The 23,443-nt window shown below is 46.1% G+C and overlaps 1 protein-coding gene across 1 annotated transcript in view; it reads left to right on the forward strand.

Moving 5' to 3' along the window:
- The first annotated feature begins 6,039 nt into the window (after window positions 1–6,039).
- Window positions 6,040–23,443, forward strand: part of LOC138521214 (protein mono-ADP-ribosyltransferase PARP12-like) — a 693,870-nt gene continuing 676,466 nt past the window's right edge. The window contains exon 1 of the mRNA XM_069633866.1: window positions 6,040–6,194. Coding sequence (XP_069489967.1) covers window positions 6,173–6,194 — 22 coding nt within the window. The 5' untranslated portion in view covers window positions 6,040–6,172. The remainder of the gene's footprint in view (window positions 6,195–23,443) is intronic.

Here is a 23,443-nt window from a genome sequence, read left to right on the forward strand (position 1 = left end):
GAAAACATAGGTTTCCTTTTCGAGCACCCTCCCAGCTCTGGATAGAGAAAGCAGCCATGATTGTTAGTGTTGTGTCTGGTAATGTATTCACAGAGTTACTCCACTTGTGTGACGAGTTCTGCGCTGCAGGAGTACAAGGATGAGTAAGGTTAAAGCGCTCACTCAGTCCTCGCACTTCTAAAAACCAGAAACCAACACACTCATGAATGTAAAACAGGCGCAGTTAAGAGATATATCTCCTTCGCCTTTTGTGGGCAGAGGGAAGGCTATACTCCTAAGAGGGGTCTAAATGTGATTCAGTAGTGACCCAAACAGCAAAGCATCCCAGTTCAAAATAAAGCGAATGTCCAATCAAGGTTCTAAGCAAATATATGTACTTTAATTAACAGACCAGCTGCAAGAAAACTAAACAGAAAAGCTGTACAAAAAACCACCCATGTGGAAAGGACAGAGGATATGCAAGAATAGAGAGACTGCAACCCTAGGAGCAAGAATACAGTGGTGAAAAGGCTAGTTTCAACAACCACAATGTTCTTTGTAATATGAAATGCCTTGGTAAAAAGGTGCCCAGGTGCACTAACCAGTCTTTAAGGCCCAAAATGGATGAAGGGGGCAGTAATGATTCAACAGTACCTTCTTGGCGGTACGACTACAGCAAACCATGCTATTCAGTGGTGTACGTGCGGTTCAAGTTAGTTCAAGTGCAGGTCGCGGTGTCCTAAATGGGAAGCAGTGTCGAGCAGGGGTCAACAGAGTTTGATGTGCTTTGAAGGTGATGCGGGGAGACGAGAAGATCATGAGGGCCACCAGAGTTGGTTCAATGGTCTGTTCGAAGAAGCTGGTGACTGGATATGCTGGTCAGCTAGATGAGTTTGATGAAGCGCTCGAGGCGATGCAGATCGTGAAGTTTACCAGGGTTGGTTCAATGGTCGAGTAGACAAAGAAAACGCTGGCAACTAGATGTGAAGGTTTGGTTCAAGCTTTTAAATGCAGCGTCTGATGGTCGGGGCTGAAAAATCCATGAGGGTCAGTTTGATTGGTGATGATGTTCAGTAGCAAAGATACTGGCGGAATGAGCAGAGATTCGGTGGCAGCAGATACAACAATGGCGCTTGTTGTTTGAGCTAAGGCAACAACTTGCTCAGCGAATGCAGGACAGCGGCAAACTGGGTCAAACGAGTCGTTTGAAATACTTGGTGAGTGCCAAAGGCAGCTCCGGAGGATCCTGCTGGTTCAAAATGCAGTGAACCCGAGTCGATGACAGTTTGGACGGTTTGAAGTGAGGAAGCAGAGGGATCTGAGCTGTTTCGCTTCTCTGGATGATGTGTGTCCAGCTCAGGGGTCTCGGGGACAAGTTCAGTCCTTTTTCTTTGGCTCCCAGTAAGGGAGACTTGTGTTCACCTTCAAGGGTCCTTCACCAAGTTGAGGTCCAGACAGGAGTGTGGCTAGCAGAGAGGCAGGGCTTGTTCCTGTTAGGAAGAATTATATGTAGTACCCTTTGGGAAACACCACACACAATTAAGACTATAAGTGACAGTACAAATTCACCTTTGGTACAAGCCTGGTACACAGTTAAAGTGGTAGCGATGGGTGAGCAGCCAGACTTATCTCAAGAGTAAGTGAGCAGTACAAGATAGTTACACAAAGGACAGCAATTACTATGATTCAGGCAAACACTTACTCAAGGTTTTCAAGTAAAGGAATATACATTTATTTTACTCTTCAGTTGTATAACATTACACTATTATAAGCCGTCTAAAAATCACACTCTTAATACACCACACCACTTCCCTTAAATTCCAGACAAGTTAAGCTCACAAAATGAAGTGGGAGCAAAATGGCACTCAGCAATTTAAAAGGGAGCGAAAGACAAACTTAATAGAAATTAAATCAAACCAACAGGTAAGTACTCAGGGCAATTAAACAAGAGGAACTACAGAGATAGAATCAGGCAGAAAAGGCTTAGGGCCAAAGTCAATGGGTCAAAAGTCTTTTGCTCAAGATCATACAGCTCAGGGTAGTTTGCTGTAAAGTTCGTGGCACGGATTCCGGACGAGGTTGGTTGATAGAAAGGTTAGTTCAAAGAGAAGAGAAGGACAAGCCCTCGGATTGGAGAAAGATTTCAAACACTTTCACCGCGGCTGAACGAAACGAGCAACCGGATTTGCACAGTACTTTAAAACGGAGAGGAAGCTGTAGCTGAGGCGGACGTTCCTGGTAGTTCCTGCAGGCTCACGGTTCCTGAAGCGACTGTCGGACTGACAAGAAGTAGGAAGACTGGAGGGTCCTGCACTACCCAGGGAAGAAACCAGCAGCAGAGCAAAGCAACAAATAAAAGGTGCACTCCTTAAAACCCAAGCAGGGTCCGACCTTCCTGGCTATCTGGCCCACTGTAGCTTTGTACAGCGAATTCAACCAGAGGATGGGTCATGGCTTGCAGTTTGGGTGAACTGGTTGGTCCCACCAGCTCAAGGGAAGAAGTTTCCTGGAGGATCTTCTCTGTCGTCGGATTTTGAAGATTCAGACCTGCAGCAGGGCTTCACCGGGCGGTTCAGTCGTTGTAGGGGTCCTCTTCCATCAGCTCCTCATTGGTTCTTTCGTTCCATTGGCGACTCTGCCTTTCCAGTCCCAGAGACCTGCTTTTTATGCAGTTTTCCCCATTCATACAGCCTGGCTGTCAATCACACAGCAGGGTGGCTGTCCTGGCAAGGACAGTCCCCTCAGCCAATCAAACAGGAGTGCGACTTGGGTTACCAAGGGAACCCATGGCAGGGGTCCAAAGATCCCTCCCTCACATATTGCCTACCTAAACTTTCAGGCGCCTTTAGGAGGTCTTCTGTGCAGAAGCCTGTGAAAAGACGGCAAACAAAGGAATCAACCCCGGTTTGGCGCGCAGAGAAAAACACAAGAAAGACTTTAACAAAAAGAAATGGCGAATAAATCCAGCCGGAGCCAAAATAAAATGTATTTGGTCGAGCGGGTTTATGTTCGAGGCTAATATAATAGCCTGAAACAATACCATGGTTATATAAGATAACCGCGGTAGAAAAGTTAGGGTAGTTACCACTGCCACCAGTCAAGTCTTGATGTAAAGGGAGCGAAAACAAGGCTCCAAGAGACACAGACAAAAAGGGATAAGAATGAACCCTTTCCAATACTCCATGTAAGATGGGGTGTACTGGGTCTGTGGTTTAAAGTGACTAATAATAAAGTTAATGGCAACTTTACCTTTTCTGGGGGACAGTAGTCAGCCCCAGAAAATGGAGTCAGTGGGAAGTCTGAAAGACAACCCTGTGTCACTGCACTGAAGGTGCTGTGTAACACACATGAAAAATATGAGGCATGGAGTAGGTGAGGCTCCAGTGCTCAAGATCACACAAAAAGTGAAAACATACACAGCAAAACACATGTAAGAGTGGGAAAAAAGGCTCACACTCTTACCAGGTGAAAATAATGAATCCTAGAAATCCAGCAAAGCTGCTGAGGGACTCATTAGTTATGGGAAATCAGCCATTTATGAGAATTCTCCCTAACAGTTCCAGCAGCAGGTTCACCCCAATTTGCCCTGGTGATGGGAAGGAAACAGAGCTCACCTCTGCATTGGACGCTCAGTCTTCATCTCACAGGTGGAGGGCTCTGGAAAGTAAACTCTCCCAACAGATGTCCAATGAAATCTTCTTCCAGGGTTGGAGTCCAAAAGATTATCTGAAAAAGTGGTGGGAGACGCCTTCTTTTAAAGGCAAAAGCTTGTAGGTGATTGACTAAAGCTAGTCTGATTTAGGGGTACAATCCCTGCGCTTGTAAGAAGTGGACTTTGCCCTTCTGACATCACACCCAAATTGCCTTGCTCTAGAGGAAGAAGGGGGGACAGGAAGGAGGGAGAGAGAGAGGTAGAACAAAACAACATGGTGGAAGTCTTCCTCCACTGTACAGAGCTTCTCTGTCTACACTAACCTTGCCACTTCCCTTCTCACTGGGATCAAAAGCCTTTAGAAATGCAGCACCCTGGTGTGATGCTACTCTCTTTGAATGGGTGTGCTCCTTTGATGCCTGGGCCAAAGACAGCTTCCTGTAGAATTGCTGTCTCTGGCAGAGAGCTTTACTTACCCTCACAAAGAGATCAATGAAAATACCTGGCCATTCAGTTCCCGGTCATGTCAGTTGGCAGGGTCAGACTGTCAGACCAGAATAGACATTACCTTCCACCACAGCTGAGCGGACACACTTGTGATATCAAATTGGATGTGGCTGCCATGATCATGAGTAGAGCCATACAGTATTCCTGAATTTGGGCATAGCTTATATTTACAGTTTACCCTGCCCCGATCATGGGCTACTCATGATCATCATATTTTTAGTATTGGGGTGCATAACTTGGCTGTCACTGCAGCAGCCAGCTGGGAAACCTGCCCGTGCCACTGATTGAGCAGGCGCTGCAGCTCAGGAGACTGATGCAGCAGGTCACAGATACACACTATGCTTTTGCCATGGAACTAATGAAAGCGGATCTGATCAGCTGATTACCCGCAACATTTTATTAATTAATAAAAATAAAAAAGCCAGGGCTTTCTCACCTTTGCAAGATGGCAATTCCTCACAACTTTTTTGTAGCGGGTAAGTAGGAGTGTATCGGCTGTTGACAGTTTTAATCTAATATTGTTTTCATTTTCTTACAAGAGTTTAAGCCACATTACTAAAGTGCTTTCTTTTTCCATCCTTGTTTGCACAATCATTACCTTTTTAAAATGTATCTGGGTGGTAAACAGTTGGGACAGTGTGCAGCCTAAGGCAATGTATTAGCCCCGCCCCTTCCTCCCCCCATGTCACATGAATCATTAAATATTCTCCATTCCAGCACAGCGTGTCAACAGCCTCACTCATCATTTCTAAATTAACATACGTTATACAAGTGGCTTTGACATTTAGTTTTGCCTACATTTCACTGGCGGCCTGAGTTTCCTGGAGGATTAGAGCTGTGAGGCACATGTAGCTGCAGGGGAAATGACTAGGTTTTTCATTTTTATGTTCCAGGTTGGGTGAAAACTGAATGTGTTTATGTTTATTGAATTTATATAGCGCTTTAAGCCAAAGCGCTTTACAATATAACAACTGGTACAAAAAGTGAGAGAAGCATATTTACAAACATGAACAGGTCATTAGAACAATAAGTAGAACTATTTACAATGGGGGGAGAGGGTGGAGGCAGGGTAGAGGAGGGGGTAGGTGAAGGGAGTTACAGTGTAGGATTTGAGGTAGGGGAAGGGCGAGGGAGGGGGGGAAGGGAGGGGGGAGTGATCTGGTGTCCTCATTGCCCTTAAGTAGTATTTGTTACCAATTTAAGGTCAGAGGGGAAGGAAAGTCAGGGGGGAGTGAAGAAGATGGGCTTTCAGGGAGTTGGGGAAGGATGAGTAGGTAGGGGTGGAGCGGATGGAGAGCGGGAGGGAGTTCCAGTGTAGCGGAGCCAAGAGTTGGAAGGAGCGGAAGCGTGAGGAGGCACATGGGGCTGGGGGTACAGTGAGGAGGTAGAGGTTTGCTGAGCGGAGAGAGCGGGCAGGGGAGTAAAATGATAGGAGGGAGGAAAGGTAGGGGGGCGCCAGGTCATGGAGAGATGGAGTGAGAGTGTTGGGAGGCGGGCAGAGGGAAACCAGGAAGAGGTGGGAAGGGGGAGAGGGACCAAGCGCCGAGTGCGCTATGGTGCTTTTAAGCACCTTTACAAAGTGATATTGCTTTTTTTGGGGGAGGTGGGGGTCAGGAGACTCCTTACCTGGCCCTGGCCTCGCTGGAAAAGCAATTGTTAATAATACGTTTTACTGTCATTGTGTTTTATAGGGATTTTCGCAGTGTCGCGTATTGACTATAATGGATAGTGATCTATTGAAAAGATATGCTATGCCGAGGCCCAAACAAAAGTATTTTGCAACTTATTTTCAAACATAATTAGTGCGCACGAAAAATACACGTCAAATTACCATTTGCAAAGTGCAGAGAGACTGGAATTCTCGGCTGGGAGCCTCGGTGCTCTTGAGCAGGGCGGGGTTGGCTCTGTTTAAACATTTTCACTTTCAGTTTCGTTTTACAATAAGCTGCTGTGACCGTCTCTGCTGAAAGCGAGGCGACTTTGGCCAGAAAGAAGCAACGACTACGGGCGAGGAATTACGTGCTCGGAGGGACCATGGCAGAGGCCGACCACCCAGGTAGGCATAAGGCTTCGGTCAGCCGCGCATTAAAACAGCTAAGTGCCCTGGTGGGAGAGGAGCCGTCTGGTTCCTGTTCCGTCGGCCTTTACATATTCACTCATCCATGGGGCATAAGCAAGTCACCGAGCAACACCATGCAGAGACCCCACTGTTGCCTTGTCTAGTCAGTACATTTTATGTGTATTGAGTTTATTTAGCGCTTTACACAGTTAAAATAACGAGTTTTCTTCTGGGTTCAAAATTATGCTCTCTAATTGTAGTAACACTGTTGACGACTTTGTCAGTTTTAATTTAAAATGTTAAAAGAAAATATATTGTGGCTGCACTCGCCCAAAATGTCATAGCTTTGTGCTTGTACAGTGGGTAGTACATTCAAAAGAAAAGTGTATCCACCCATGAGCTAACGGTGAACTTCGTGGGTAATTTAAACGGGTCCGAAAGGGCCCACACGTGACGTGACATTGTCTTTATAGACCACATAAAATCGCTATTAGGCTGCCCGTGCGTGCTCGAGCTTCTTTCCTCTTCTTGCTGATATATGTTATCCATCAGAAGTGATAGGACCGTGCGTGGAACGAGGCCCAATGTTCTAGAAAGTTCGAATCCCTCTGCTTATTATGGTTGCCACCTTTGAAGCAAAACCCGAGCTTGATGCCCCGCCCATATTGTGGAAGACGCACCCCCGACACGACCCTTTTTATAGATTTGAAAACGAGTACAATTTGAACCAGATTATGCATGGAGCTAGTTTGTTTATTGTACCTATATTCGTTTTTTAAAAAGCAGTCTGAATTATTAGCATAAATATTTATATAACGCCGAAATTATTTCTCTAATTTATATTTGTGGGATCTGGTTTGTGTGGCCTGTGCTGTGTGTCAGCTGTTTTGGAGTGCTGGGGATTGCAGGGAATATCATGGGTGGAACTTGGAGAAGGGAACCTGATCTAGAAGGATGCCTAAGCCTGTTCTCCCATGTAACCTTCTACCCGAGATCTATGTAATAAAGTACATTTCCTATTTGTACTTCCCCGACTCTCTGCAAACCTGCGGTTCCAAGATACTCCATTTTGGAGATGGGAAAGAGCAGAGTGATAAAAGAAGATTAACATGTATTTGTATGGGGAGGAGGCAATATATATATTGGGAAATGTCAAATTTCCCGGTACCTTTGCACATGTTGGGTGTAATTAGTACATCGTGTGGGATTTAAAGAAAAAGATTTCACATGCTATTTTGAAGAGAAATGTTGCATTTTAGTCAAGTGTGGGAAAGTGCTGTTAGTGAAGGGGAAAAAAAACAGTAAGTCAATATATGTTTTAGAAACGTGTCAGACTGTGTGATGTGTCTTGCAGCTGACTGTAGTGGGTGTGTTTGGGGTGCAGTTGGTACACCATTTAAGCACATTGGGCCTCATTGCGAGTCATGTCGGTAAGTATCGGAATTTTCCGGCATTGCCTAAAGTCCGACACCGTGCTGGTTGTAGGACGAAAATTACAACCCATTCCGAGCTCTCGGACACGCGCGACCTGCCGCAAAACCCCCCGAAAAACCGCTACCGGCATGCAGAGACACGTAAAGTACAACACCGCCCTGTAAGCAAGTATAACGGTGACCGTAAATTACGTAGACCGTAATTTACGTTGACCGTAAATTACGGTAACTGAAAAAAAAAGGAACCGGAAATTACGGGTGCGGGTGCGGGGCCTCCTATCCAGCAACCGCAGTCAGGCCCTGTAGACGGGAGGTGGGCCAAGCGCCGCAGTACAACTCGAGCCCTGGGAGGAGACCTGTGCGGAGCTCATTGGCACGGAATCCATTGAGGGTGTGGGGACCATGGAGTGCAGGGGAACGACTTCTGGAGAAGGAGGTGAGTGTCGACAGTGTACACTGCCAATGTCCATTGCATGATGTAAACTGACCCAGGGGCCATCAAAGGCACCCTCTCGTGTTGCCCTCCTCCCATCCAACAAATGCTGAGGCAAGTGCCGCCTAACGCTGGGCCAAGTGCGAGTACATAACGCACATCTACCATAGTGCATTGACTTGCACAGGCCATCATGCACATTGTCCAGCGTGGTAGGCATAGTAGCAGCCAAAATGTACATGAACAGGGCACAATGAATCACTCCCAGACATGTGTATATGTCATCACCATGCACATCTGCTATTTTTTTTATTTTTTTCTGTTGAAACAACTTTTCAATACACAAACATAATATTTTGATTGATTTTTGTTATAGTCATAGAAATAACATCAGTTTTAGAAGAATTTCATGATAGAATGTACAGACTCAAGCAGCACAAGTGTTGTTGCCCTTCATCTAACAAATATACAAACATTTAACTAATACATAATAGAATTAAAGTAAAATAGATACACTTCAGAGATAAATAATTCCCTAACATTATAGAAAATAAGATTAAGAGAGAAAAGGAGGGATTTCCTCTTTTCCTTAACTTTTAGTTTTCAAGCTGCTTGAGACTTAGATTACATCTCGTTTAACTTTTATCTAAGCTTAAGGATAATAAAAAGTTGGTTAGTGCAATCTGCAAAAGGTAAGTATTAGAGCACAATAAGAAGGTCCATCTCATTTCTTGGTCGACAGTTTCTATGCAAGGCAGTACTTTCAAGAAATGTATTAACCTTAGGGCATTCAATTTAGGACAGTAACAGACTAAATGTTCCAAGGATTCTATTGTATTATCTTGCATACAGAATCGACATGCTTGTAGGGCTCGTGATCGCAGATTTCGCCTTGCCTGAACCTGGTAAGTGGGCCATAAATCGAATCGTGCTCTCAAGAAGCCTGCTCTTAATTTAGCAGAAGGGAATTTTAAAAGATAAGATTCAGGGCATTTCATTGGTTTGGGCCAGAAGCGAAACTTACATGGTTGGCGATACTTTTGGCATTTATCGATGGTATTTGACCAATCTAGATTATAAAATGCTGTTTTGGAACCCACAGGATTAGCTATTAACTTGTAAATTGAAATGTTAGCAGATGCTAAGGCTTCCAAACAAAGATTAATCCACAATTTTACAAAGTTCTTGTCGGTTGTTAGCATGTAGACACCTATTACAGATAACATATTCATTTTTTGGTTTGCCATAAGACATTTACGAAATAACATACAACATCGCCAAGTATAGACCGCATGTATGGAGACAAGGCCTACTTCATATCGCAACCAAGCACTTGGAACACAATGGGGGAGGTTGAGCACAGCCCTCCAAAACTTTCCCTCAAATCTCTCCAGATGCACGTGATTGAAATTCAATAGGGTTTCAGCCCCATACAGAATAGAAGGGATTGCTTTCATGGACCAGTAAGTTATTACTGGTTGAATTGTAAATTTTCCAAATTTATGTAAGATGATTTTAGATTGCGAAATTGCTGAAGTCAATTTTGCCTCCATGCGGTCAATTTGATGGTGCGGTTTGAGCGAGCCACTAAATTCACAACCCAGGTAAGTATATGATTGCACAACTTCCAGTGGAGTATAATTAAATGACCATTTGGGTTTAAATTTATGTAGCCGATTTGCCTTATAAACTACAATCTGGGTTTTTTTAATGTTGATTATCAATTGGTTCTCAATTAGGTACACGTTAAATGCATCGATGAGGTTCTGTAAGCCCTGCAGCGTTTTTGAGATGAGGACTATGTCATCCGCATAGTTTAAATTAGTAACTTTTTGTCCTTTAAGGACTGGAGCATCAGAGGCAATCTGTAGAAAAATTGGAGTTAGATCATGGATGAAATAATTAAAAATTGCTGCAGCTAATAAACACCCTTGCTTTAGGCCCCGGTCTGTCTTAATCGGGGCAGACAACAAGCCATCTAAAGTGAGCCTTACACGAATCGAAGTGGCTGCATGAAATGCGTGGATAATATCGTGAAGATCTGGGGGGCAGTTGTCTCTTGTTAGTTTCATCATAAGCAGGGCACGTGAGACAGAGTCAAAGGCAGCATGTAGATCAATGAATGCGAAATAAATGGATTGTTTGTGAGACTGACTGTGGGCTTTTATTGCATTTAAAGTTAACAGGTTTATACAGGTACCCATACCTGCGACAAATCCCGTTTGTTGCCGATCTCGCTTGGCAGCGAGGTCTGTCCAAAGATTGAATTCATTTAGAACTAGTTTAGCAAAAAGTTTGCCCGGGACATCCAGAAGGGCAATAGGGCGATAATTACAAGGATCAGCATGATCACCCTTCTTATAAATCGGGACTATGACAGAGCATAGCCACGAAGTTGGTAAAATACGGCGTTTCATAATTTCGGAAAAAATGGCATGGAGATTTTTTGCCCATAGCCTCGGGTTTTCTTTCAGGATGGCATTGTGTAGGCCGTCAGGCCCAGCGGCACGTGAAGAGCTCAACTTTGTGATCAGCTCTTCAAGTAAGGCCGGAGAGCAGGTAAGGTTCCACTGAGTTTTGGATTGGGGCTTATATGCGTTATGATGGAAGAGCGGATCACAATATAAGTCTGAAAAATGTGCGATCCAAGCAGCTTCGGTAACCGCACCAGTTTGAGCATGTGCCTGTGATAGGTTAGAATTCGAATTGAGGAGGCGCCATATTTCAGCCGAATTCTTGGACTCGATTGAACGCAGCATGGCTTCGCTGTCTTGTTGAAACATCCATGCTCGACGTCCACGAATCCAATTCGAATATTTACATTTAATAGATCTTAATGCCCTGTGAGTATCGGTATTATTTAACTTAAGGATGAGTCTCTTTTCCTTGCGATATTCGGCCCTGCGTGCTTTGATTACAGGGTCGTAAAGATGTTTGTGTTTTTTTATCTTTGGGTTTAGTACAATTGTATTCCGGTATGGTTCAAGAAGATCGGTATACTCAATTAAGTCATATGAGTTATCAACTGCAAACAATGCATTTGAGAACTGTGTAAGGGTTCTCTCAGACCATTTTAGGCGGTTTTTTGCATTATTAACCGTTAGGTGTTGGGTCATCCATTGTTTGATGAGGGGGTACCTGACCAGTTAAGATGTAATGAAAGAAGATGGTGATCACTTGCAGCTTGTGCAATTATTTCAAATGAGATAACACTACTATACATAGATTGGTCAATGTACATGTAATCAATGATACTTTGACTCTTGCCACGCTGCCATGTGGGTTTCGGGGGGATATCACGTTCCACTGAGCCATTGATTACTCGCATGTTGCGCTCATACATAAGATGGGACCAGGTGGATAAGGCCCTTGTCTTGTTTTGGTTACCAGGGGATAAACAGTCCATATTTAAGTCACCCATGATCAGGGTATCAGTGATACCAGGAGTTGCCGAAATTTCATATAACAGGACCGTTAACCCCGCAAAGAAGGCTATGTCAGATAGACCTGCCGGATTGCGATAGATGTTAATAAGGGCTATGGTGTGGTCACTGTGGGTGATCCTTACTAGTTGCAAAAAGATATTAACATTTTACCACGCCTCAATTTTGAAGCCAAGTTTCTTATTAACTGCAACCATTAAACCCGATGAAGGGCGACCACGTAGTCCCATCTTTGCTGGTAACAAAATAACATCAAAGTTGTCCCAAGTAGGGGGGACCAAATACCAGGTCTCCTGAAGTGCAATTATAGCATAGTCCGTCAAAGATTGTACAGAAGTGTGCAAATGAGTGTAGCCTCGGGTGTTCCAAGAGGCTATTTTAATGACATGAAACTGAGGTGCAATTGGTGGTTAATTATTAGGGGATTGGAGGTCATCACCGGAACTGTAATATATTTGTGATAGATGGTGTGGAGGGGCCTCAACACATTCCTTTAAACGGGCTGGGTCTTGCGCCAATAAGAATCCCATATTAAAAAGGGTCCTCTTGGCTAACCAAATCGTATTCAAAACAATGCCCGAAGGAATCCAAAGCCTCACAATAGCTGTGGTATCGTCATTCAAATATTCCACTTGGGCTATGTCCTGGGAAGTCAAGTCTTCTAATTCTCGGACATCACTGAAGATATTAAGTACGCTTTGTCTGTTTAGATTGTAGGTTGGATAGTCACCTTCACGGCATTGCAGAATCAATGTATGACAGGTAGAGGCCTTAGGAATTGAGTGCCGGGAAAGGGTATTTTTGTTAGGCTTCAAGCCGTTATCATGGCGTGTATGTATATGTCGTTCCGGGGTGTATTTTGAAATCAGTGGAGTCAGGCACGAAGGGCGTGTGAGAACGTGCGCATCACCGTGAGTTGCAGAATTTGATGATTTTGCCTGTTGGGCCACCGGGGAGGACCAAGATACTGATTTTGATGAAATATCAGTGGTTAACTTCGTTAGTTGTTGGGGTTGCCCATGGTTACACTCGTCCATATAGGCATCCAACGCCTTTCGCATTTCCTTCAAAATCAGGGATCTTTGACATTCGGATTCAGTGGGTTTGGTCACAGGTGGCACGTTAACCATGTGGGGAATTGGCTGCTCAGTTATCACTAGGTCATGATGTTTGATATTTGAGTCAGCACTAAAAGCGTTGACCAAAGGATCCAGTGGTTCATAGGCTTCGATGATAGCAGAGGGAGCTTGGTCATTGGGATGCAATGGCAGGCTAGTTGGGGCAGCTGAAATGCTTTTTGGGACAGGTAGAGCATCAGCACTTGGAATGGTAATTTTCTTGAAAAAAGCATTTAGTGATGCTTTAGTCACGCGTGGAATAGGCATATTTTTGGTTTTCCTTTTTTTGTGTGGTTGTTGTTTAGTGGTAGCTCTGATCTTCTTAATTTTTGGATCCGAGCCAGGGACTGTGCTATGCGTAATATTTGGTACAGACATGAGGGTGGGAATAAAGTCCATCACAGGGGCCGTCACAGGATCGTTCTCAGTTGATTCTTGCACACTGACCCATGAGTTATTTGTTGGGGTCATGCGAGCAAGAGACTGTTTTGGAGGGCTTGTTGTAATAATGTGAGGGACAGCAGGCAATACAGAATGAGTTGGAATGCACGGTAGAGGTGACCTTGATGCAATCGTTTTATTGGTTAAATCGATGCACGGTATGCCTGGGCCTACAGGGAGAAAAGCATGAGGAGCCAGGTTAACTTTTTGAGTCCATACTAATAATTCATCCAACTTTGATTCTTGTTTCGTTATTTTAGCATCCAGAACTTCAAAGAGTTTAAACATGGATAATAAGGTTGTGTTAATTGCTGCCAGGGTGGTTTGTAACAGTTGTGGATGAATTTTAGCTGACTCACACTTTGATTGTATTGCAGGGCGCCGCAGGGTTGGGTGTACATAAGAAATAGCGGATATGGAGTGGTCTGGGGATGGGGGGGGTCAGAGTATGAATTATGTAGTGAGTTATGAGAAATGCGAATCGGTATTGGAGACTCGCACTGGCTTGCATAAAGAGAAACCTCTTGATTGTCTGGGGAATCAGCGGTGTAGTCAGTTGACATAGAAGAGTCAGAAGAACTTACAACCAATTGCGGGAGTTGTTGGCAAAGTGAATTTAACATGGTGTTATCAGATAGTTCACCAAGTGCCATTAGTCCCGCAATGGGCCTATTGAATGGTCGTTGTATTGGTAGGCCAGAGCTAGTGTTTGATTTATGTGGCTGAAAAGCCTGTGATTTCAACTGAACATTTGGTTTCGGTGTGGATAAGGAGGTTGGTTTAAATAATAGTATGCCCGGGTCTTTCGTGGGTCGAGGACATGGAGTCAACATAATGGATTTATGAGAGAGCAAATTTTTGGGTGCAGTGTTCGGGTTGTCATTGGGGCTGTAGCTAGTAATTATCATGGGAGGCATGTCAGATTTTAAAGAATAAACCTGTCTACGCTTTGACATGACTCACACACTCACAGGCACACAGGCCTGTGCTGAATCAAGGGCCACGAGATGGATCTTAGACCACTGGGCAACACTGGGCAGCAGTAAAAGGAAGAAAAGAAGCTGATCTTGAAGGGCACTTACTTTTCTATAAAGTTAATGAAAAGGGCCACCTCCACCGTAAAAGCGGCAAAGCGGGTAAGCGGTACTCAGACCGGTACTCGCCCGTGTGCGCGCGCGCTGTGCGCGAACAATTTGTAGAGGTGAGTGACTCCTCGCACGGCCAATCGCCGTGATAGGGGCGGAGTTGTTGAGCCCAGCCTGGACTAGGCGGAACTGGCAGTGGAGAAGCCGAAACAAACAGAGATTCACTCTGAAAACAAACAGAAAACACGCTGTCACTTTCACTTGGATAGTGTTTGTGAGTCAATAAAGTTCGGCTTGATAAAGTCGATTCATCACCTTGGTAGAAAAGCAGTCCAACTTCAAAAGTCCTCAAAGAGCAGAAACAGGAACAGCGGGTAGTGCGGGTAAGCGGTACTCAGACCGGTACTCGCCCGTGTGCGCACGCACTGTGCGCGTGCGCGAACAATTTGTAGAGGTGAGTGACTCCTCGCACGGCCAATCGCCGTGATAGGGGCGGGGTTGTTGAGCCCAGCCTGGACTAGGCGGAACTGGCAGTGGAGAAGCTGAAACAAACAGAGATTCACTCTTGGTAGAAAAGCAGTCCAACTTCAAAAGTCCTCAAAGAGCAGAAACGGGAACAGCGGGTAGTGCGGGTAAGTGGTACTCAGACCGGTACTCGCCCGTGTTATAGCTACCCCCCAAACAGAACAAACTGTAAATGACCGAAATGTCCATGCAACCATGTATGCAAACAGGACATTGCACATACACTAATGTTGTCCCTCTCTCCTACCCCCACAGGCACAGACCATGACAGCACAGAGCCCCAAGGAAGCCGCCCAAGCACCTCTGCGGGTACTGGCAGGGCCAGGCCGAAGCCAGCAGCCAAAAAAACCACCCCCCAGCCTACGGAAAGGCCACTTGAAGCTGGCAGACCAGCAACCCACCCAGCATCGGCGGCAGAAACTGTGCAAACCCCTAGCTCAGCACAGTCGAGCGTCTCAGGGGAGGCTGCTGCTACCGCACCGGATGAGTGGGAGCCCAGCCCGCCACCCATCCAGGGGCCCATGTTGGAGGACGACCAGGACAGCATGCACATGCCGGAGCCATGCCCCGTGACCCTTGCGTCATGCAGTGACTCCGGGGATGCACAATCACCTGTGCACAGTGTTGAACTTGACCCGCAGGGGTATGACGTCGTTCCCCCAAGTCCACCCATACCACCCCCTGCAGGGCATGCTGGTGCCAGTGGATCCTCAGATGGTCCCCCTTCCCATGACCAGCACCAAGTGCGCCAGTTGAGCCATCTCATTGATAACTATATTGAGGACAATCGCCAGGCCCGGGCTGAACTACATGAGGAACTAAATCAAATGCGGCAGTCCCTCACTGAATGCACCACCAGATTGTGCGACTCCCTGACGGACAACACTACCCGGCTATGCCATGTCCTGAATCGCATTGCAAATGCCCTTGAGGCAGGCCAAAACAATACCGAGGAGGGCACATCCGCGACAAGTGAGGCCACGCAACGCAGCCCGGAGAGACGCACTCGGCGTTCCTTGCGTCACCGGGATTTGCCTCCCCCAGACAAGGGGGGCAAGAGACATTAGCCATTCGCCAATCCTGCCACATGTGGGCCCCACACCCTACATGGGACGACTGCACTTGATTTGGGGGGTGGGGGGAGGTTGGTGATGGTTTGTTCTGGAGTTGGGGGGGAGGGGGGAGGTGGGTTATGGTTTGTTCTGGAGTTGGGGGGGAGGGGAGAGGTGGGTGATGGTTTGTTCTGGAGTTGGGGGGAGGGGGGAGGGGGCATGGACAGTTGCTGATGGAAGCACTATTTTGTTTTCCTTTTTTTAATCACAATACACAATTGGTGTTGCAAAGTTCAACCGTTGTGGACATTCATCATTGCACATTTGTTCATTGACTACTGCCAGTACATGGTGTACAAGTATGCACAAATCTGTTGCCCTGTGTGCCCATGTCATGACACCCTCTACTGACTTGTGTCCTGGAGACCTTGTCCACTGTAAGTACAGAGCATTACATGGCCCTCAAGTGCACAGCCTCAATGGACCTTTGTTGGCACTTCACCCTCCGCCTTCACCGCATCGTCCTGTGGTTGTAGCAGTACCATGTCAGGGGTGATAGCGGCACACGTAGGGATGCACTTTTTGTCCATCTGCACATATGGCATGGGCACATTTGACAACAAATATCATTGGAGGGGTCAGCCACCAGTCCTGGTTCGCCGGCACATATGTGCATCACGCAAGCCTGGTGACTGCTTCATCTACAAGCATGCACGTGTATGGCCATAGTCTGGTTGCCCCATGGCCCTGTTCAGGGGGTTCATGACAGGGGTCATGTGGCTTGCTGTCAAGGGACAGCCAACAACAGCTGCATGTGTTGCCAAATGAGGTTGGTGTGTGGACTGTCATGGTGTAGGACAGTACTCGGATGTAATGGCAGGGTTTCTATGATGGCCATCTGGACATGTCCATGGATGTATTGGGCACGGTCAGGGACACAAATATGTGTACGATGAAATGTAATGCAGTGGGGTGTTGTCTCTACATGATGGTCCGTGAACGATGGTGTGGACATCTTGAGGTACATGTTCCTTTGTTGCATGTGTCAGGAATGGCACTCTGTCAAGAGTGGCACAGGGTACCCAGGTAGGGTTTGGGTGGCTGTGCTGAGGTGAGGTAGCAGATAAGCACACACAGCAGGAAGTTCAACAAGAAAGAAGAGTAGGAAACAGTAGCTGTGAGCCAAAAGGGGCAAAAGATACAAAGGTACAAACAAACTGGATTCCCTCTTGGGGTGTATGCCGAAATGGGAAAGAGTGTTCCACGAATCATAGGAAAATCCAGCCTTCTGCACTGATTGCTATGACAGAGGCCCATGCTGTATGCTCATGGCTGGGAACAACAGCAGTGGGTGTCTGTAACACTGAAAACGGGACAAGGGAAGGGGCAGAGGTTGCCTGCCGGAAACCAACAGGCAAGCTCTGTACAAAGGGATTACATAAGACACATGAGAAGACAAGAACAGATATATCCAGCGAAAAGGAAGTCAATGAGCAATCTAGCAGAAGGAAATGAAGGAAAGGCAGTTAGACTGAAATAGATAACCTAAGGTGGAGTACAGCGGACTCAAGGAAGAGAACAAGGAGCAGCAGTCAGGAAAACAGAAGGCTGCAAAGTAGGAAGCAGGTCTGCAGTCAAGAGTGGCACTAGGTGCAGGCAAACTGTATTGGACTGCGGAGGACTGTAGTAGGCTGAAAGGCAGGGAGTCCAGAAGAACAGGACAGAGAGAGAATAGTAGTAGGCGACAGACAGAGAGCCCAAAAGAAAGGGCCACTAGGCAGGAAGCCCAGAGGACAAGGGCTGTAGGTAGAAGGCAGCGGAGCATGATCGGCTTCAAGGCAGGGAGCCTGGAACGGGCACTGGAACAAAACAGGATAAAGCAGCAACAGGAACAGCATACAAAGTAAAGGGTCAAGGCAAACAGGAGCGGGGAGAACTCAAGAAGCAAGACACTGTGCTCAGGCAACTGCTTATATACAGCCCTGCCCTGTTCTGAGGCAGGCTAATTGACAGCACCTGTAGCAGCACACCTGAAGACAATCTTCCTCCTCCCTCTCTGGTCCTGAGCAGGTGGAAGTAGCACTGGCCGCTAGGGCTTCTGGGGATTGTGGTCCCAATAACGAGGAATGAGAATAGCCAGGATTTGAGGACTGAAGCCAGGTGCATTATGGTAAATGTAGTTAATTGAATAAAATAAGAAGGAACCAAAGTTGAGCAAATGGAAATAAAAGACCAAGGCGTGAAAAGGAGTTGTTCAAGGAGTATTAGGAGGATAAATGAGTACCAAGTAGTCCATGATGGTTGCAAATGCGTGCGCCAGCGGCGCGGGCATGACAGCATGCTGCTGTCCTGGCGTCGGATCATTGTGGTGATGTGTACTGTGTTCATTCTTATTTTGGTGTGATGGCTGTAGTCTGTGGAGCATGGTATTCATCCTGCTCTGATCCATTCTATGGTGATTCCCAACACTCCTATGGGGGTGCCATGCCGGTGACGTGTTATCGTACCCCTGCTGCCCTCCGTGAATTCCACTCCCAGGGATGGGTCTCCAATGTGGTGCAAGGCTGGGGGATGCCACATTGTGCATGTGCAGTGTGTCCTCCGATATGCGCTTACGGTTGTGGTGTCCGCCAATGGGTGGTGCTGGTGTAGTGTGCTTAGCCCTTGTCAGTTGGTGGAGATGTAGTGTGATGTGGGTGCCTTGTTCTGGCAAAGTGGGAATCTGTTCACATGTGCCGTTGCACTGGTTCTGTGGCAGGTTTGTTGTCGGGGTGAACACCGTACAATGGCTTCATCGTTTCAACGCAGTTGGTTCATGTGGGCACCCACCCCGTGGCACCAGTGCACTTGCATGACACAGTCAGACGACTCAACAGCCAGCCAGACAGGTCGTCCTGCATGTTGGGCCATGTTGCGCGGTGGCGTGGTGATCAGCTGGCCCTTTGAGTCATGTGTAGTTGTTTGGTGTCGGGCCCACCCATGTGTGCGGTTCTTGGTAGCGTTGCATTCCATCTGCACGTAGGGGGAGTGGTATTGTTTGCAGTTGCTGTCCGCAACGTGCATGCCAAGCTGGTCCACATACGACCTATGGGTGCTGTCAGGGGCACCATTGTCATTTGGCATGCCTCCATTTGCATTAGGTCCAGCTTTACTGTTGTGTATCTCATGGGTGGTCCATGTTGGGGATTGGTGGACCCTTGTGTGCTTGGGGACGTGTAACGTCACTTGTATATGTGGCCGCATGAAGGACGGTTGTGACATGCCACTGTGTGCTGGTGGGTGCCTTTGGCATGGGTGTGGGGCACAGGCAACACCATCACTTGTGCCGGGTTGGCACTGTACATTTGTATAGTGCTCGCTTTTCTTGTGTCTGTGGCGCAATATGGTGGTGACGGTGTCACAGTCTAGGTGGTCAGGGGTGTCTATCTGGTAGGACTTCTCCTAGAGCGGCCGGACATGCTGCGTGTGCATGGGGGCTGCTGGGGTGGTAACGGAGGCTGCACTGGTGCTGCATGCAGGGCCTGTCTCCCCCCTCCTTCTATTCCCTGTGTCCCCTCAGTGGGGGGGCGTGGTGTTGTTGTAGGGGTTTGTGTGGTTGTGGCCTTGCTTGTTCGATAGGTGTCGTCTTGGTGTGGGAGGGGGTGGTGTGTGGGTGTGTTCCTTTTCTGCTGTGGCAGACTCCTGGCCTCTGTCTGTGTTGCATGTGTGCACCTGTGGCTCTGGGTCCCACTGCTCAGGGTTCTTTACTCCTTCTCTGAGATGCCTGTATGTACTCCATGCCGGTAAGGTACTTTACGGCCTTGAGGAGGCCGTAATTTACGTGTGCTCCTTACTTGGAATCAGCTCCGGTTTACGCCATGCCGTTAATTTCGCCATGGTGGGGTGCGTGCGCGTCCCAGGAACGTAAATTACGGCAGTGTAATTTACGGTGCCGTAATTTACAGTCTGGGGTTGGAATGGCATGGAGCGGAAAACCATGCCGGTAAATCATTACCGGCATGGTTTGGACCTTACCTCCATGCTCGGAATGACCCCCATTGTGTGTGTGTGTTAAGTACACCATGTAGGTATGTTTGGGGTGTAATTAGTGCACCATTAGTAATGTGTTGGGTGTACAATAGTATACCATCAACATGTATTTTACTGTACCCTTTGTATGGGTTTGCCTGAGAATCACTGGGTTTTATCGTGGAGACACAGGAGGGTGGGGTGCTTGATCAACACTTCTCCTTATTTTCATATTGCATTCTTACCCAGAATACATGTGTGTTTGTTTTTGCAACTTATACGTGAGTGTTGAGGGGTGGAGGGATTAGAGTGGATGTCATTCTGGGGTTTTAGTGGTGCGTCATTAGATTAGGATCTTTGTGGTTTATATTAGGAGTTTAATACACTGGTTATGAGTAGGTGTTCGGTGTTGTTTATTTTGTGGTTATTGGTGACACCAAGTAAGTGTAGGTTTTGTGAATTTTTAGCGTAGCCGGTGACCTAGCAAACCACTGGTTAGGTTGAGGCGGTCCTGGGGTGAAGTTTTGGAATAAGGTAAGAGTAGGAGTTGTGAGATGATCACCTGGCCAGTGCCCTAGCAAACCACTGGTTAGGGTTGAGGCGTTCCCTGGGTGTAGTCTGGAGTTTGTGCACCGGGTATGAGTAGCTGTTGTTGGGGTTTTCACACCAGATAGTAGTAGGTGCTTTGGAGGTTATCAATATCAGGGAATCGACGTTAGTGAGTGAAGTTTGTAGTAGTTGTCAGGGAGTGGGCATTAGAGCACTTGTGTGCAGGAAGTTTTTAAGTGGATAATGTCAGGGAGTAGACATTAATGCACTCTTGCGCAAGAGGTTTGTAGTTGTAGTTTTGTGCTTGTAGGTGTTGGTTAGTGTCTAGGGGTAGGCATGAAGGCACTGTTGTGCAGGTAGATGAAAAGTTGAGTATGGAAGCATATATACCTTGTAACTATATTGGAAAATGCATGCCCAAATAAGGACTGACCCCGGTCGGCTCAACCTGGGGAAAGTGAAGGGGCAAGATGGCCAAAGGACAGGACAAAGAACCTCGTGGCATGGCCATTTTGGAGCCAGGCCACCTTTTTGTGCCAAACACAATAACTGCGGTTTACATGGCAGGAAAGGGTTAAAAATACATGAAAAGATAAGCTGCCACCAACCCTGTCCAATGCACACCTGCACTTCTCCTAAAAAATCCTTCAAGAGTATCTAGGGCCTTTAGAAATGACAGTAAGACCCAAGTGCACTGTACTGTAAGGTACATTGTGCACTTGCAACATGTTGCAGAAAAGTTGCAACATTGACAAGGACTAAGGGAAACACAGTCTCCCAGTACTGACTGTCTTTAAGGGCATGTCAGTATCCCCATAACAAAGTGAGTGAAAAGTCCATGGGAGTGCAGCAGAAGGCTGTGCTCCTCTGGTAAAGTCAGACTATGGTGTTTAAACAAAGCAAAAAGTTGGGGGGTACACAACTGGAGGGAAAATTACCTATGACCTGGAAATCATTCCTAACCAAGAGTAACCTGGGCATGGGATTGACTTCCCTGTGGGTGAGTAGTTTGGTTCACGTTAACATGGACTAGTCAACCATGGCCCTGGTTCTTGACGTTCTGCTTCCTTGCAGTCACGTTTGAAATGTATTCTTTGTCTTGTCGCTTTTCTTTCTACCTTCTGTTAAGTTTTCTTAGGTTGTGTTGGTCGGTTCAGATTTTAGTGGCTTTGTGGTGATTGTTGGTTTTGCTGCATTCTCAGGATTTAATTTTAGTCTTGGTGGCATGACTGGTTACGTTTTTGTATTGTTTGTTGAGCAGGGTTTTTCTCAGATGTGGCGAGCGTGGCAGGTTCTGGCAGGAGGTTTAGTGTATGTTGAGGGTTGTGTGTTTGTGGGTAAGTTTACTGCTTCTGTGGTAGCAGGTTGTGCTCGGTTGAGAGCAGTCTGTGCTAAGGCACGGCAGGCCTGAGGCTCTGGTGTGGCAACCCAGAGCAGGAGGATGATTGGTTTATTTTGAGCGTGAATAACCCGTGATGTATGATTTAGTTGTACTGTTTGGTTCTGAGTGGTTGCGTGTACTGTGTTAGGGTTTTCTTTTGTACTTCAGGAAGGAAGGTGTGTGGGATCTGGCTTGTTGTATGCTCTGTGGATGCACCTCTTGCTATGCGAGTGTCAGCTCTCTTGGGAAACCCAGATGGAATGTAGAATGTTGAGTGTTGGGGATTCCAGGGAGGAATGTTGGTGGGACTTGGAGATGGAAACCTGATCTAGAAGGATGCCTAATCCCTGTTCTCCCATGTAACCTTTTTACCTGAGATCGATGTAATAAAGTACATTTCCTATTTGTACTTACCTGACTCTGCGTTGTTCCTGCGTGCTGGCTGGCATACCTGAGGTTCCCCAGATGCTTCAATATTCCATACATTGTTTGACCTAGAACAGATGAATAACTGAGCTGTTTTGACAAAATCGGATTGGGTGACTGTCAAGCTGTTCAGATTTTAACAAAATATGTATCAAAGGGAATATGGAGTTTTATTAATCTGTACTATAAGATCCTTACTGCCGATGTTTCCACACTCTGAAGATGTTTGGGCTTCTCTGTCTTGTCGACCCATACTAGCCCAGTTTTAAGTTTCAGAAAGAATGCAAAGACTTTCTCTTACTAATGATATCTTCTCGTGAAGAATTAATGAACAGACCTCAAGACACCAACCATTGGTTGAAACTTTGGGATTGGGCTCAAACAATCGATCTATTACACTCTTTGCCATGGATCTATGTGATCACTGAGACCACACATAAATGTGAGGGCCGAAAATGCCGACTTTTTGTTGTTGTTAATTAAACCCTCTTTGCACCACATAGATATGCAGGGGGAGACCCCCCGCAACCCCACATACTACTATAATATCCCATATCCCCCCACATATATATGTGGTTTAAGGGGGGGTTTAAAAAAAAAAAGTCGGCATTTTCGGCCAACACATTTCTCAGGTCGACATTTTTGTACAATTCCTTTGCCATCTCTTGCCCACTTGAGTGCAGATCATAAGAAACCCAGTGTTTTGTCACCTTTTCTATAAGTTTACCCATCAAGTACGGCAAGGAATGAATTTAGCAGATTTTGGTGGAATCTCTTGAGTACCAGGGAGACTCTGTTGAGCTACAAAATGATTAAAACAGGAGATGCCAAATGCTGGTTTTGTGAGGGCGTTTCGATAGAAACATCAAGACATTTACTAATGGAATGTCTCTCTCTGAATTCCGTCCGATACAAGTATCTCAACAGACAATTTGCTGATGGTGCTATCTTGGATGAAACAGAGGGGTGGACCTGATATTTGACTGTCCATGTAACTTCTGACATAATTGCGGTGGTGGGTTTTCTTTGGGGCTATTAACTTAGGTTAAGTTTGGAATATCAGTTGTTTTAAGAATTAGTATCAATTTTCTTTTTCTTCTCTGCCCAGGAACATTGTATGTTCTTTTTTTTCGATTTGTGAATTTTAATAACCATGTTAATTTTACTGTATATTTTTTTTTAAATTCTGTTATTTTTTTATTTTCTTTGAAAGTATCTTTTTTGAAAGCTGAGTCAGCTAAATAACAATAAAAACATGTGTATTAACTCACGTGACCATTTTGCCAGATCAATAGATGACATTGATCATTTAATTTGTTTTAAAAGGAGCAGTAAAATCATTCATATAAGAA

Source organism: Ambystoma mexicanum, chromosome 13, assembly GCF_040938575.1.
Source record: "Ambystoma mexicanum isolate Mex_15411 chromosome 13, UKY_AmexF1_1, whole genome shotgun sequence".
Lineage (NCBI taxonomy): Eukaryota > Metazoa > Chordata > Amphibia > Caudata > Ambystomatidae > Ambystoma > Ambystoma mexicanum.